Here is a 13,985-nt window from a genome sequence, read left to right on the forward strand (position 1 = left end):
TTGACTTTAACCACCAAGTAGTCACGGTTCACTTGGTAGCCATGAGCAGGTCAGTCGCAAGTTCTTTTATACACCGCAATCTTGAGTCTGGCGCCTTAGACCACTCGGCCATCCTGACAGCTAATACGCCGCAATCTTAATGACTAGGGCTGGGCTGTAGCTCAGTGGTGGAGCACTTGCCCAGCATGCACGAGGCCCCAGCCTCCACCCCAGCTCTGTGCGCACACCCACACGCGTGCACACGCACACACACACACACCAGTCTTATTACTAATATCTATAATACTCCAGTCACACAGGACACTTTGCACAAAGATCTATTGATCACAGAGTGGCTCCAATAAGGTTAACAGTGGCCTCAGGTTTAAAGAGGCAGAACTGCAAGCAAAGGCAGAGAGCAGACACAGATGCAAAAGAAGTCACTGCAGGGGGCGGTCAGTGGGTTCAGAACCCAGCCGGGCGGCCCGCAGCATGAGTGGACCCTTGAGCCTGTTCAAGGCTGGTGGCTGGCTGCTCAGGCGCTGAACTCATTCAAAGCGTGGGGCTCACTGCAGCGCAGGAGTGGACGACGGCAGTTTTGAAGTGGGCTGCGTCACAGGGAGAGCTGACCAAGCTGAAGCCACGGGGAATAGTCAGGAGTTCGTTGCCTGCCACCAGCTGGCCTGAGGAGATGACAGATGACATCTCAGGTGCCCCTCCCGAGGGGCCTCAGGGAAGGGCGCAGCACTCAGAGGTCTGGTGGGCTTGCTCAGCTCATGGGCTGTTTCTCTGCCGTGGGTTAGGGACATCCACCTATCTCTGTGCCTCTGCTTTAATTCAGAAAGTTTAAGAGGGTGATTTTTTATTAGCACGATTATTTATGAGTTTGTGCCCTATGACTCTGCTGCACGGCTGGGCCATTTGACAAGCCCTGAATGTCCAACATCCAGACATTCTGGGCCTTGCAGAAGTCCTTTGCACTTGCCTGCCAAATGGAGTAGCTTGGGGCAGGCGCAGCCTGAAATCCACTGTTGTCTACAGTGTGGAGCGGCTCAGTGCAGGACACAGCTTTCTTCAACATCCAAGAGGAAGTGCCCCCAAACTGTTGGAGATGTGGGCTGGAGGGTGTGAGAGGCCTTGGGCTGGTGGTCAGGTGAACCCTCAGGCAGGGGCTGCGGGCTGGTTAGGTCTGACCTTCCTCCCGCTGCCTGGCAGGAGCTTTCCAATTAATTTCCACAGTATTTAGCACAGTGGTTGCACATATTAGGTGCTGGAAAATGTTTAGTGAATGAATAAAGGAGAGAATACAGGTAGACCTGTCCCCCAAATCCAGGAGTCGAAGCAGGGCTTGCTTTATATCCTAACAGCCCCTTGTGGAGGAGAGCTGTACCACAAAGGATGGGTCAGTCCCCAAGATGGCCAGATAACCCCCGGGTGAGTCCCCGAATCAGATGCTGATGGAAATGGGGGCTTGAGGCCACATCTACAGCTCTTCAAGCCCTGACATAGGAAGCACTGGGGAGAGACAGGTGTTGGCTCAGACAGCCTCACCCTGCCGTGTGACCTTGGGCATAGAAGTTGTGACAAACAGCACTTAGAGCACTGGTTGTGCCAGGCACCGCTCTAAGAGCTTTGCATATATTAGTGTGTTCAGTCCCCACAAGGACCTGCAGGGGTGGAGGAACTTTCTCTAACATCCCCACTTTAGAGAATGTGGCAAGGTTAAATGTCTTGTCCTGAGTCCCCACAGCTAGTAGGTGGCAGAGCTGGGATCTGCAACAGCCACCTGCCTCCAGGGTGTAGCTCCATTCGGTCCCAATGCCCTGGAGACCCAGAGCCTCTGTTTCCTCGTCTGCCCTCAGCACCATGGACCGAGCAGGGGGTCCTGGGCAGAGGCCCTGGGGAGAGCCCTGGCCTTTGGGGGTCTCCTCTGGGTGACATGCAGCACGGTATTTGTTTGCCTAGGACAGAGTGGCCAGACCTCATGGCAGTTCCATCAAGACATGCACCGGGTCTGATGGTCCTAGGAAGTCACAGTGTGCTCTTTTCACTCTGGGTGCAGGAGCACAGGTGTCACAGAGTGGAAGGGACAGAGAAGCCACTCTGTCCCCTCTCCGGCTCCTTGCCTGACCGAGAGAGGGCTGGAGAGCAATGTGTGGCTCTTGAGAAAAGCAGAGCCCGCAGGGAGGGCAGGGCAGGGTGGAATCTCCAGAGCAGCAGGCAGCCTGGCCACGCCGCCCCGTGCCGTGCACTGCCCCTGCAGTGGGGAGTGGTGTGTGTCAGTGCAGCGGAGGGCTCTGAGCGGCGCTCTGTTTTCAGGACGCCTACGCTGCCTTCTTCAAGGTGGACACCGACATGGACGGCATAATCAGCATGTACGACCTGCACAAGTTGCTGCTGCAGCTCCGGCTCAACCTGAAGGAGCAGGAGTTCGAGCGTTTCCTTGGCCTTCTTGGCTTGAGAGTTACCGTCACTTTAAACTTCCGGGAATTTCAACATCTGTGTGAGAAGAGAACCCCCAGAACAGATGATGCGCCTCAAAGACTCATCAGGTAAGGGGCGGTGCTTTTCCGCATCGTTTGCACCTGGGCTTGGCCAGCAGCTGCAACAAGGCGTGTGTCAACATACAGTGAGCAGAACACACAGCCACCGACCCTCCTCCGGGGCATCATTTATGTTCACAGGGCATCTTTCCGGTATTTCTATTTGGACGGGGAATTGAATGAACCTAGGGATGCTTAACCACTGAGCCACATCCCCAGCCCTTTTTAATATTTTATTTAGTGACAGGGTCTTGCTAAGTTGCTCAGGGCCTTGCTAAGTTGCTGAGGTTGGTTTGGAACTCACAATCCTCCTGCCTCAGCCTCCCAACCTGCTGGGATTACAGGCGTGGGCCACTGTGCCAGCTCCAGTATTTTTTTTTTTTTGGAGGCATTCCAGTATATACCTACACTTACTTTTCTGTGCATTAATTAATCTGAGATCAGATGTGTATTTTTTTTAAGCTTTTCAAGAATGAGGCTTTGAGGGCTGGGGCCGTGGCTTGGTGGTAGAGCACCTGCCTCACACGTGTGAGGCTCTGGGTTCACTCCTCAGCACCACATAAATATAGAGATATTGTGTCCATCTACAACTAAAAAGATATTTTAAAAAAAAATAAGAATGAGGCTTTGAGCCAGGCATGGTGGCACACACCTGTAACCCTAGTGGCTGGAGAGGATGAGGCAGGAGGATCACAAGTTCAAAACCAGCCTCAGCAAAAGTGAGGCCCTAAGCAACTCAGTGAGACCCTGTCTCTAAATAAAATACAATATAGGGCTGGGGATATGGCTCAGTGGTCGAGTGCCCCTGAGTTGAATTCCAGTCCTGCCCCCCACCAAAAAAAAAAAAAAAAGAGAGAGAAAGAATGCGGCTTGGGAGACGCCTATGCACTCTGAATGCTGCCAAAGACTTAGCCCCTCCCCGGGGCCAGCGGCAGGCCAGGGAAGGCCACACAAGAATTGGCTCTGGTCACCTTCCTGCAGATGCTCTTTCCCTGGTAGATGCTCCTGTCTCCTCCCTTCCAGATGTTAATCATGCCCAAGGTGGGAGTGGGGCAGCCACAGGCCATGATAGGACTGAGATGCTGGCCGTGCCCACTGCCTTAGGAGATGCAGGGACACCTTCAGCTCCTCACAGCAGTGCTGCCCCCATCCTTGCCCACCCTGCACAGCCTCACCCCTGGCCAGCAGGAGCACCTCAGTGCTCCGCGGAGCCCCAGTGCCCTGTACTCTCGGCCTCCTCTCTGCAAGATGCATGTGTCTTGAGGCATAGCGGGGCCCCCAGCGCCCCCCCCCCCCCCCCGGCACCTGTCACAGGCAGCTCCTGCTGAGGCCTGTTGAATGCTGACAGGTGTGATGAGCAGCCCCTCCTTGACCCGTGGTTATAATGTTCGTGTTTTGAAGTGTGGTGACGGCAAGGTGCGCTTCCTGACAAGACGACCCAGCATAATGTGGATGTGCTCCTGGCCCCAGGGGCTTCAGGCAAACACCCTTCTGACCAGCAAAGGGAGCACCCATAAGCCACGGCCACTGTGCCAGCCTGCTGACACTTGGCGAGGCTGCAGGAGGCCCTCTGGTCTTGAACTTCATTAAATTTCCCCTCTTGAATTCTTAGGGTTTATTTTAACTGATACTTAAAAAAAAAAAAGAAAAAGAAAAGGCTAGAAAATGACTGCAGTCTCTTTCTAAGTGAAACGATCATGTGACAAGTGAGCTGAACACCTGCACCCGATCGCTCAGGTTCCGAGGAGCTCTGATCTGAGGCTTGATCCCACAACATTGACACAGAACAAACAAATCTTTCCAAAGAAGTTTCTGGAGGATGTGTGCAGAAAGAACATGGAAATTCCATCACAAAATGTGATCTCCCCCTTCCAGTGACTTAACCTCCTTATTTGTATTTATTTGTCCCTTAATTAGATGTTTACTAAGAGTGGGATGCTGCGGGATGCTGTCCCAGGGCGGGGTGGTGCAAATGCCTTGAATAGGACCCAGCTGCTCCCGTGTACGGGGCTCACGGTTGAACGTGAGACAGGAACAAACATAAAGAGCTACACTGAACTGCAGGATTACTGAAGGGCCACAGGAACCGAGGGGGGGCAGGAGGGCTATTGAGGTGCTCAGGCGTGAAGATCTCACTCGTCTTGAAATGGGAGTGGGAGTCCCCCAGGTGCAGGCCAGAGGAAAGGTCATTCAAGGCCCGGGAACAGCACTTGGAAAATCCGAGGTGGGAGTTGAGCACATTGGGGAGGCCAGGCCAGATGCATGTGGGGGAGAGGGGCTGCCTGGTGGGTGTGGAGGGGAGGTGAGCGGGAGGCCCTGGCAGAGGCAGGTGTGCCAGGCAGAGTGTCACCAGGCAGGGAGGTTCATGTGCTGTCAAGTGTGCTCTAGAAAAATCCAGAGTGGAGGATGGCACCTAGCAGGAGAGGCTGAGCCCAGCGGGACCTGGCTTGGCTTCCAGGGTTGGGGAACGATAGTTCTGAAGTCCAAGCCAGGTGCTGCCTCAGCGAGTCTCCAGGGCCAGGTGCTGTGCTGGGCTTGGCGTCCTGAGGCCTGCAAGAAGGCCTTCCACCTGACTCCACGGTGAAGGACTGGGTTGGAGCAGACATCTTCGCAGGCCCAGGGGAGGTGGGCGGGTGTGGGCAGAGGAGGGAGCCTTCTGGCCTCTCCCCTGGGCCCCTCTGCCCTCCCCGCCCTCACTTCCACCTGCGTCATCAACACACAACGCTTGGGAAATGTAGCTTTGTTGAAGAGGGTCCGCCATCTTGTTTACTTCAAAACCGCAAAGCGTTTTTGTGTTTAGATTCATAAATACCCATTAGAAGGGCCACTCCATGCTCGCTTCATTCCCCCCTCATCCGTCGCCTTCCAATCCCTGTTTGAAACACATCCGCCCTGACGGCTGGCCCACTTACAGCCCCATGAAGTACCTTCAGGTGCAAGAACATCACAGAAGCTGAACGAGTGCTGTCACGTGTCCTCCTCACAAAATGAGACGGTGCAGCTTCTTATCACAAAGGATCGCAGGATCCAGTCCTTGCTGTTGAATGATCAGCCGATGAGAATTTTTGCCCTTAGAAATGTATCATGTGTTCATCGGGAGCTTGGGCTTATGTGCTGGGTGTGCCTCACCCTCGCAGCCTGAGCCGCCCTCCGTCTGTGCCATCATCTTCTGTTTCATCTCCTGATTGTGAAGCTTCCTGCTCACTCTTGTCCCTTAGCCAGTTAAGCATGAAGTCAGGCCTCTGAATTTTTCACAGTGTTCACTACAATCTACTAAGACACTGTGTGGATGGTATTACTGTTTTCTGGAAAGACACTGTAAAACCCTGGGCACTACAGCCAGAGAACCGAAGGGTCACGAGCTGGTGGTGGCCCACTTTGGTATACTCTCTCCTGCGGGCCATTCCATCATTTTTTGTTCCTTCTTATCATGATCTCTTTTTCTTAGTTTGGAACAATCGAGCAATGATCACAGATTTTTAGGATAATGAAATAGATAAGTTAAAATCAAAACCAACATTGCTGAAACCCTATGATGCACAACAGACATGTAGGCGGGTCCGTGGACCCTCACAGTCACTGCAGGAGAGAATGACCTTTATTTTATAAAGAAAATAATTTCAAACATTTTTATTCTTTGGATGACCTCTAGGAAAGAAGAGCAGTCGTAAGTAGTGCAGTCCTGGCTTCGGCATCACACCACTAGAAGAATTCCCCTCATCTCGTTTCTGGCTTCTAGAGAAGTAGTATCATTTATTTCCCTAAACATTTTCTAGAATTCACAAATAAAGTCATCAAGTCCTGAAGTGACCTTTGTTGGGAAGTTTTCAACTATAAGTCAGTTTATTTAGTAGCCATAGAGTCTTTCATATTTCTTCCTGAGTGAGCCTTGGTAATTAGTCCTTCAAGACGTTGGTCCAGTTCATCGAAGTTGACAAACGAAGGGCAATAAATGCTTCATAGTAATTCCTTATTATTGCTTTAAACTCTGTGGAGTGTTCAGGAATAGTCCTGCTTTCATTACTGATACTGATAGGTGGCACCTTCCCATTTTTCCCTATCATTTTAGCTAAGATTCATCAATCTTATTGGTCTTTTAAAAGAACCAGTTACTCATTTCATCGAGCCTCCTCCGTTGCTTTCCGGCTCTCAGTTTCACTGGTTTGTGGTCTTATCTTTATTAGCTCCTTCTTTCTGCTTGTTGTGAATATAGTTTTATCTTCTTTTTGTTTTCTAAAGTTGGAAACTCAGATTTTTTTAGTCCATTCTTTTCTCATATAAGCTCCTGATGCCGCAAGTTTCCTTGTGGGCACCGATTCAGCTGCGTTTCACGAATTTGGATGTGCTGTAGTTGTTGTCTTCCTTCATTTCGAAATACTTTCTCGTTTCCTTGAGGCATGCTTTTGTGTCCATGGATTATCTAGAATTACTGTTGTTTAATTTAAACCATTAGCACAGTTTCCGAATACTTCTCTGTTGTTCATTTCTAGTTTCATTCAGTTATTGATAAGGAATAGGCTTTGGGTGACTTCAGTCCTTTTACAAGTTTGTTTTATGACCCTGATGTGCTCCAGCTGGAGAATGCACAAGGTGTCCTCTGCTTGAGTTGGGCAGAGTGTTCTGGAAACATCAATCAAGTTGGCTGCTAGGATTGTCTGGGTCCTCTGAATTCTTGCTGGCTTTCTGTCTGCTTCATCAATCAATGACTAAACGAGGACAATGACAATAACTGGAGTTTTCTGTTTCTTCTTCTAGTCCTATCAATTTTTGCTTTCCGTGCTTTGGCCCTCTGAGGAGAGATGGTGTGTTGTGGTCACCAGACCTTATCACCTCTGCCGCTCCTCCTCTATTTCTAAGGCTCCGGATCCTCTCTGTACCTTTTCCTTCCCCTGAGGAGCACCCTTCAGCACGTCTCTGAGGACAGGTCTGCTGGAGACAAGTCGTCTCAGTTGCCTTCTCTGGGAGTACCTTTATTCTCTTTCATTCCTAGAAGGTATTTTTGCTGGATATATTGGGATTGACAGTTCTGGCATTTAAAAAGTCTTGTCCACTGTCCTCTGGCCTCCTGGCCAGCTGTGGTGAGCAGTCCTGTGAACAGTGGTGGTGCCCCCTACAGGTCACGTGGTGTTCTCTCAGGTCGCCTTCAAAACTTTCAGGTTTCAGCCCTCTGAGCATGCTGTTTAAGCATGGAGTCGCTGAGATGGATGAAATGTGCATGTTATTGAATTGCATACTTAAGTCTTTTGCCTAATTTGGAGAGTACTCAGCTACAGTTTCCACATATCTGTATGCACCATCTCTTCCTGTCTCCTCTGGGTACCTTACCATGGGGCTTCGACCCCTTTCTCGTGTGGTGCTGGCTTCTGGGCTGCCTGTGTGCGTTTCCTGCCCTGCCCCTGGGGTCCAGGTGGGATCATCTCTGGTCCCCTCTCCTCAGCCTGTCTGGCTGTTTACGCTTCCCATGACTGGGCCACCCTCAGGGTAACGTGGTAAGAGAGAAGGAGAGGTGGAAAAATAACACACCTCTCCCGGACTCTCCTTGACCCCCGTTCCTCTGGTTGGCAGAAGAACCCAGAGTTTTCAGAACCTCCGGGGCCAGTGTGGCTGCGAGCCCCACCACGAAAGCACAGTGTCCTGGCGGGGCTTCCTCTAGACCAGGACCAGGATCGTTAAGGAGAGTAATGGGTCCACACAGCTTTTGTGCTGCAGGCCCCCTGCCTGGCTCTCGGGTCAGAAAGTCAGACGTGGTCTTGCACCTTTTCCCCCCACGACCTCGCACAGTTGCAGTGTTTGGGCTGCTCTTTTACCTGAGCCTGGATCCGGGGAAGTCGGACTCCCAAGAAACTCATGTCTGTCGTCCTTCAGTTTAGATTTCCTCCTCCATCAGCCCTCAGGTCCCATGCTGTGCTCTGTGCAGGGTTTTTCTGTTGTAGGGGAGGGAGGGGGAGGGGGACGTGTACCTACTCCGTCTTCCCTGGAAGCAGAGCTCACCCCAGGACTCTGGCATGGCCTGGGTGTCACATAGGCATGACATCTCAGAGAGCAGCCTCCGCCCTCTTGCTGAAGCATGCCCTGCCCTCCTGAGGTGCTCGGAGTCTGAAGTCATTTGAGCTGCTTATTTCAGCATGTCTGTCCCCAATGGTGGCTGCCACAGCGGTAGCTCCTGAGGACATGGACTGTCCTTGTGCTGGTCACCAAGTCTGCAGGCCCGAGTGCCTGGCAAGTGAATGACCATGCGTACTGTGGCTGAAGGGCTGGTGATCAGGAGGCCTAATGAGCCAGGAGAAAGGAGCAGGCCACGGCGGGAAGAGGCCCCCCAGCCCCACTCCCTCTCGAGGGGCACAGGCGCCAAGTGAGAACCGGGAGAAATGGTGGGAAACCCAGGGGGGCTCCTGGCTTGAGCCAGGCAACTCAGGACCAGCGGATCCGTGTGGCCCGGGAGCTGCGGGGCTCTTGGCCGAGTGCTTGGTGGGTGAGAGGTGGGAGGCCCTGGCTTGCCAAGGCAGCGGTGCCCCGGGGGCTTCGAGACAGCCCCCTGGGGAGGTCCAGGTGAGCACCTGGGCGCAGCAGGCCCTGGGGAGATGGAGAAGTGAAGGCAGGACATCACTAGGACTTCAAGTTCCTGTCAGCAAAAGTGTGACAAGGCCCCGCGACCTTCCCCAGCTCTGGGGGTAAAGCAGGGGTGGGGACTGCGGTGGAGCTTTGGATCCTTTCCCACCCTTGAATTCCGTGACTGTGGGGTCCGGTAGGCAGTTGGAGAGATGGCGCAGAAAAGCAGGTGAGGTCCAGCGCTGTGGGGAGCAGCACGGCGGTCAGGGGCCTCAGGAGGGAGCCAAAGGGAGGCCCCGGGGGCGGGAGCCAGCCGGAGCCCAGTGCAGACCCAGGTGCGCTCCCAGATCTCGGGACCTGCGGGCCCCCAGATTGGCTTTACACCCAGGTTCCTCAGGCACCGTCTCCACAGTGTCTCCGCCACCTATCCAGGCAGGCCCGGGGGCCAGGTGAGGCAGACAGCATCGTTGTGTGAGTACAGGAGCAGGCGTTTGGATGGCGCTCAGTCCTGAAGCCTGCCCCGCGAAGTCAGCAGAGGCCGGAGCCCAGGCCGCAATCCGGGTCGGGCCCCTCTGTCCGCTTTGACAGCGTTCTCCCTCCAACTTGCAAATTCCAGAAAAAAACAACAAAAAAAACAAACAAGAAAAGGTTTTGGTTATTTTCCTCCTAAGACACTCAATGTTGTGTGATGCTCCCTCCTTCCCCGAGAAGAAATGAGCCCTGTTTGTTTTGTGCTCTGGGAAGAGGAAAAAAAAAAAAGTTGAATAGCATTTATCTGAAAATAAACAAGGACTTAGAAAATTTAAGAAGACTTCCCTACCATGCAGCTGGGGAAATGCGACTGTATTTTAAGAATTAAGTTAGACCAGATGTGAAATAACAGACTTTAATGGTGTCTTTGAAACAGATAGGGGGTAGGAGAACCCCTCAGGAGATTCATGAGCCCATTAAATTTAAACACAGTTATTTATTATTTTTTTTCTTTCAAGAACCAAACAGAAAGTTGCGGATTCTGAACTAGCCTGCGAACAGGCTCATCAGTATCTTGTTATCAAAGCGAAAAACAGATGGGCAGATTTGTCTAAGGTAAGAAGACGACTGTTCCCTTAAAAGGAAGAAAATGGATCCCAGTGTCAGGGCTGCTGGGAGCCAGGCTGTTTGGAGTCAGCCACTGAGACTGAGACGGGGACAGCTTTGTGGGCCGATTGTTGGCTCTTGTGTTCTTTGTTACCATTATCGACATGCATTAGTCGTACCCGTTAACGGGTTCCGCAGGGACATTTCCACACAGGCAGGTACAGGGCCTTGGTCATGCCGCCCTCCCTGCCCTCCCTTCACCTGCCCCTGTCTCCACCCTCTCACCTGCCCCTGTCTCCACCCTCCCACCAGCCCCATTCATAGTCCCAAGTAGTCCCTTTTTTACTTTGAGGTCATCTTTGTGTTTTGCTCATTGTGGGTTTAATTTTTATTTATCTTTATCCTCACAAGGGAGTGAAAACAAGCAGTACTTGTATTTCTGCATGTGTTTTGCTTTACCTGATATCCTCTGGTTCCATTCCTTTTCCTGTAAATGTTACAATTTCATTCTTCTTAATGGCTGAATAGTACTCCACTGTGTACATAAAGCATATTTTTATCCATATCTGTTGATGGCACCTGGGCTGACTCCACTCCTTGCCTCTTGTGAACGGTGCTGCAATAGATGTGGAAATGCATGCACCATTTTGTATGCTGACTTCAGTTCCTTTGGCTGTAGACCCAGGGAAGTCCAGCTGGATCATTTGGTGGCTATGTTTGTTTTTGAGGAAATGCCACACTGTTTTCCGTAGTGGTCGTACTAATTTACATTCCCAACAACAGGGTAAAAGGATTCTTCCTCCACATCCAGCATCCAGCATCCCCTAGTTTTGGTTTATTTGTTTGTTTGTAATGGCCATCCTAACTGTGGTGAGATGGAATCTCTGTGTAGTTTTGATTTGCATTTCCCTGATAGCTAAAGATATTGAAAAATTTTTTTTATTTATTATTCACTTGTGTGTCTTTTGAGAAGAATCTACTCAGGACATTCTCCTATTTTTTCACTGGATTATTCTTATTTTTGTTAAGTTTTGGAGGTTTGTGTTGGTGTTGATTTTGGTTATTTTGTTCTTGGTACTGAGGATTAAACCCAGGGGCGCTTACCCACTGAGCCACATCCCCAGCCCTTTTTATATATTTTTTTAGAGACAGACTCTCGCTGAGTTGCTTAGGGCCTCACTAAGTTGCTGAAGCTGGCTTTGAACTCACCATCCTCCTGCATCAGCCTCCTGATTCACTGGGATTACAGGTGTGTGCGCCACGCCTGCCTGATTTTTGAGTTCTTTATATATTCTGGGTATTACTTCTCTGTCAGATGAGAGCAGGCACAGATCTTCGCTGGTCTACAGGCGCTCTCTTCACTCTGCTGACTGTCTCCTTTGCTGTGCAGAAGATCTTATATCGGATGTCAGCCCATTTCTCAATTCCTGCTTTTGCTTCTTGAGCTATTGAAGTCCCATCCAGGAAACCAGTGCCTATACTGAGATCTTGAAGTGTCCTGTGTTTTCTTCTAGTAGTTTCAGATTTCCGCATCTTATATTAAGGTGTTTGATCCACGGTGAGAGGGAGAGTTTCAGTCTTTCCCACGAGGATATCCAGTTTTCCCAGCACCATTTGCTGAAGAGGCTGTTCTTTATCCAGTGTAGGTTTGGGCACCTTTGTCAAGAATCATTTGACTGAAGATGCATGGATTTATTTCTGGTCCTCTATTTCATTCCATTAGTCTCCACACCTATTTTCAGGCCAGCACCATGCTGTTTTTGTTACAAGGGTTCTGCAGTATGTTTTGAAATCAAGTATGTGATGCCTTCAGCACTACTCTTTGGGCTCAGGATTACTATGGCTATTCGGGGTCTTTTGTGATTCCACGTGAATTTTAGTTTTTGGTTTTTTCCTAGCTCATGTCATTGGTACTTAGATGGGAGACTACTTTGGATCTGTAGATCACCTGGGTAGTGTGGTGATCTTAGCAATACTAATTCCCCCAATCCATGAACATGGGCTATCATTCCACCTTCTAGTGTCTTCAGTTTCTTTCTTCTTTGTTTTGTAATTTTCAATGTACAGGTCTTTCACATCTTTAGTTAGGTTTATTACTTAGGGGTGTGTGTGTGTGTGTGTGTGTGTGTGTGTGTGTGTTTTGGGGGGTCCATTGTGAACAAAATTACATTACTGATTTCTTTCTCAGCAAATTTATTATTGGTTATATAGAAAAACTTATTATTTTTATATGTTGATTTTTGTATCCTGCTACTTTCCTGAATTTACATATCAGTTCTAAAAGTCTTTTGTTATAGTTTTAGAATTTTTTTCTATACAAAGAACCATATCACCAGAAAACAGGAATAATTTGACTCTGTCTTTCCTGCTTGTATCCCTTTTATTTCTTTCACTTGCTTAATTGCTTAAGCTAAAATTTCTAGTACTGTATTGAATAAGAATTGTGAGATGAGCACCCTTGTCTCGTTCGTTCCTGATCTTAGAAGAAATGCTTTCAGTCTGAAATGCTCATTCAGTATTGTTTTGGCTATGGGTTTATCTTTATTATGTTAAGGTATGATTTTTTATACCTAATTTATTCAGGGCTTTTATCATGTCAAAGGCTTTTCCTGCATCTATTGAGATAACCATTTGATTTTTTTTATCTTTAGTTCCTTTTATGTGCTATATTATGTTCATTGATTTGCACGTGTCAAACCATCCTTGCATCCCTGAAATGAAACCAACTTAATCATGGTGTGGGATCTTTTTAATGTGCTAATGAGTTTGATTTGCGAGTATTTTATTGGGAATTTTGGCATCCATGCTATCAGGGATATCAATCTATAATGTCCTTCTTTTGTTGTGTCTTTATCAGGGCTTGTTAGCAGGGTAATACTGACTTAGTAGAATGACTTTGGAAGGGTCCATTCTGTTTCTAACTTATGAAATAGTTTGAAGAGCACTGGTGATAATTCTTCTTTAAAAGTCTGGTAAAATTCAGCCATGAATAAATTCAGTCCTGGCCTTTTCTTTTTGTGAGAACTTTTTGTTACTGTTTCAATCTCAGTACTTGTTATTTATCTATTTGGTTTATTATATCCTCTTTGTTCAATTTTGGTAGACCATAGGATCCAGACCTTTTTTTTTATTTATTGGCATAGATTGTTTTTCAAAATATTCCCTAACAATCCTTTTTTATTTACTTTCAGTGCCATCAGCTGTAATGTCACCTTTTTCAGTTCTAATTTTCATTTTTTTAATTTTTTATTTTATTTTTTTAAAGAGAGAGAGAATTTTTTTAATATTTATTTTTTAGTTCTCAGTGGACACAACATCTTTGTTGGTATGTGGTGCTGAGGACCGAACCCAGGCCGCACGCATGCCAAGCGAGCGCGCTACCGCTTGAGCCACATCCCCAGCCCCAGTTCTAATTTTTCTAAAAAAATATTTTGTAGCTGTAGATGAACGACAGCATGCCTTTATTTTATTTGTTTATTTTCATACAGTGCAAAGGATCAAACCCACATGCCAGGCAAGGCTCTGCCACAGGGCTACAGCCCCAGCCCCTTTCAGCTCTAATTTTATTTATATGAGTTTTCTCTATCTTTCTTTTGGTTAGTTTCACTAAAGTTTTGTCAATTTTATTTTCAAAGAACCAACTCTGATTTGTTGCTCCCTTGTACTGTTCTTTCAGTCTTTATTTCACTTATTTCTGATCTAATTTTTATTATTTCTTTCCTTCTACTGATTTGGGGTTTGATTTGTTCTTGTTTTTCTGAGACCTCGGGATGCATTGTTAAATTGTTTACTTGAGATATTTTTTGTTATAGGCACTCATTGCTATAAACTTCCATC

General features: G+C 48.6%; 1 protein-coding gene across 1 annotated transcript in view; it reads left to right on the top strand.

Moving 5' to 3' along the window:
• Efcab6 (EF-hand calcium binding domain 6) overlaps positions 1 to 13,985 on the top strand; it is a 191,314-nt gene that overhangs the window by 111,089 nt on the left and 66,240 nt on the right. The window contains 2 exon segments of the mRNA XM_071609135.1: positions 2,299 to 2,531; positions 10,061 to 10,157. Coding sequence (XP_071465236.1) covers positions 2,299 to 2,531; positions 10,061 to 10,157 — 330 coding nt within the window.

This window comes from Marmota flaviventris, chromosome 3 (assembly GCF_047511675.1).
Source record: "Marmota flaviventris isolate mMarFla1 chromosome 3, mMarFla1.hap1, whole genome shotgun sequence".
Taxonomy (NCBI): domain Eukaryota; kingdom Metazoa; phylum Chordata; class Mammalia; order Rodentia; family Sciuridae; genus Marmota; species Marmota flaviventris.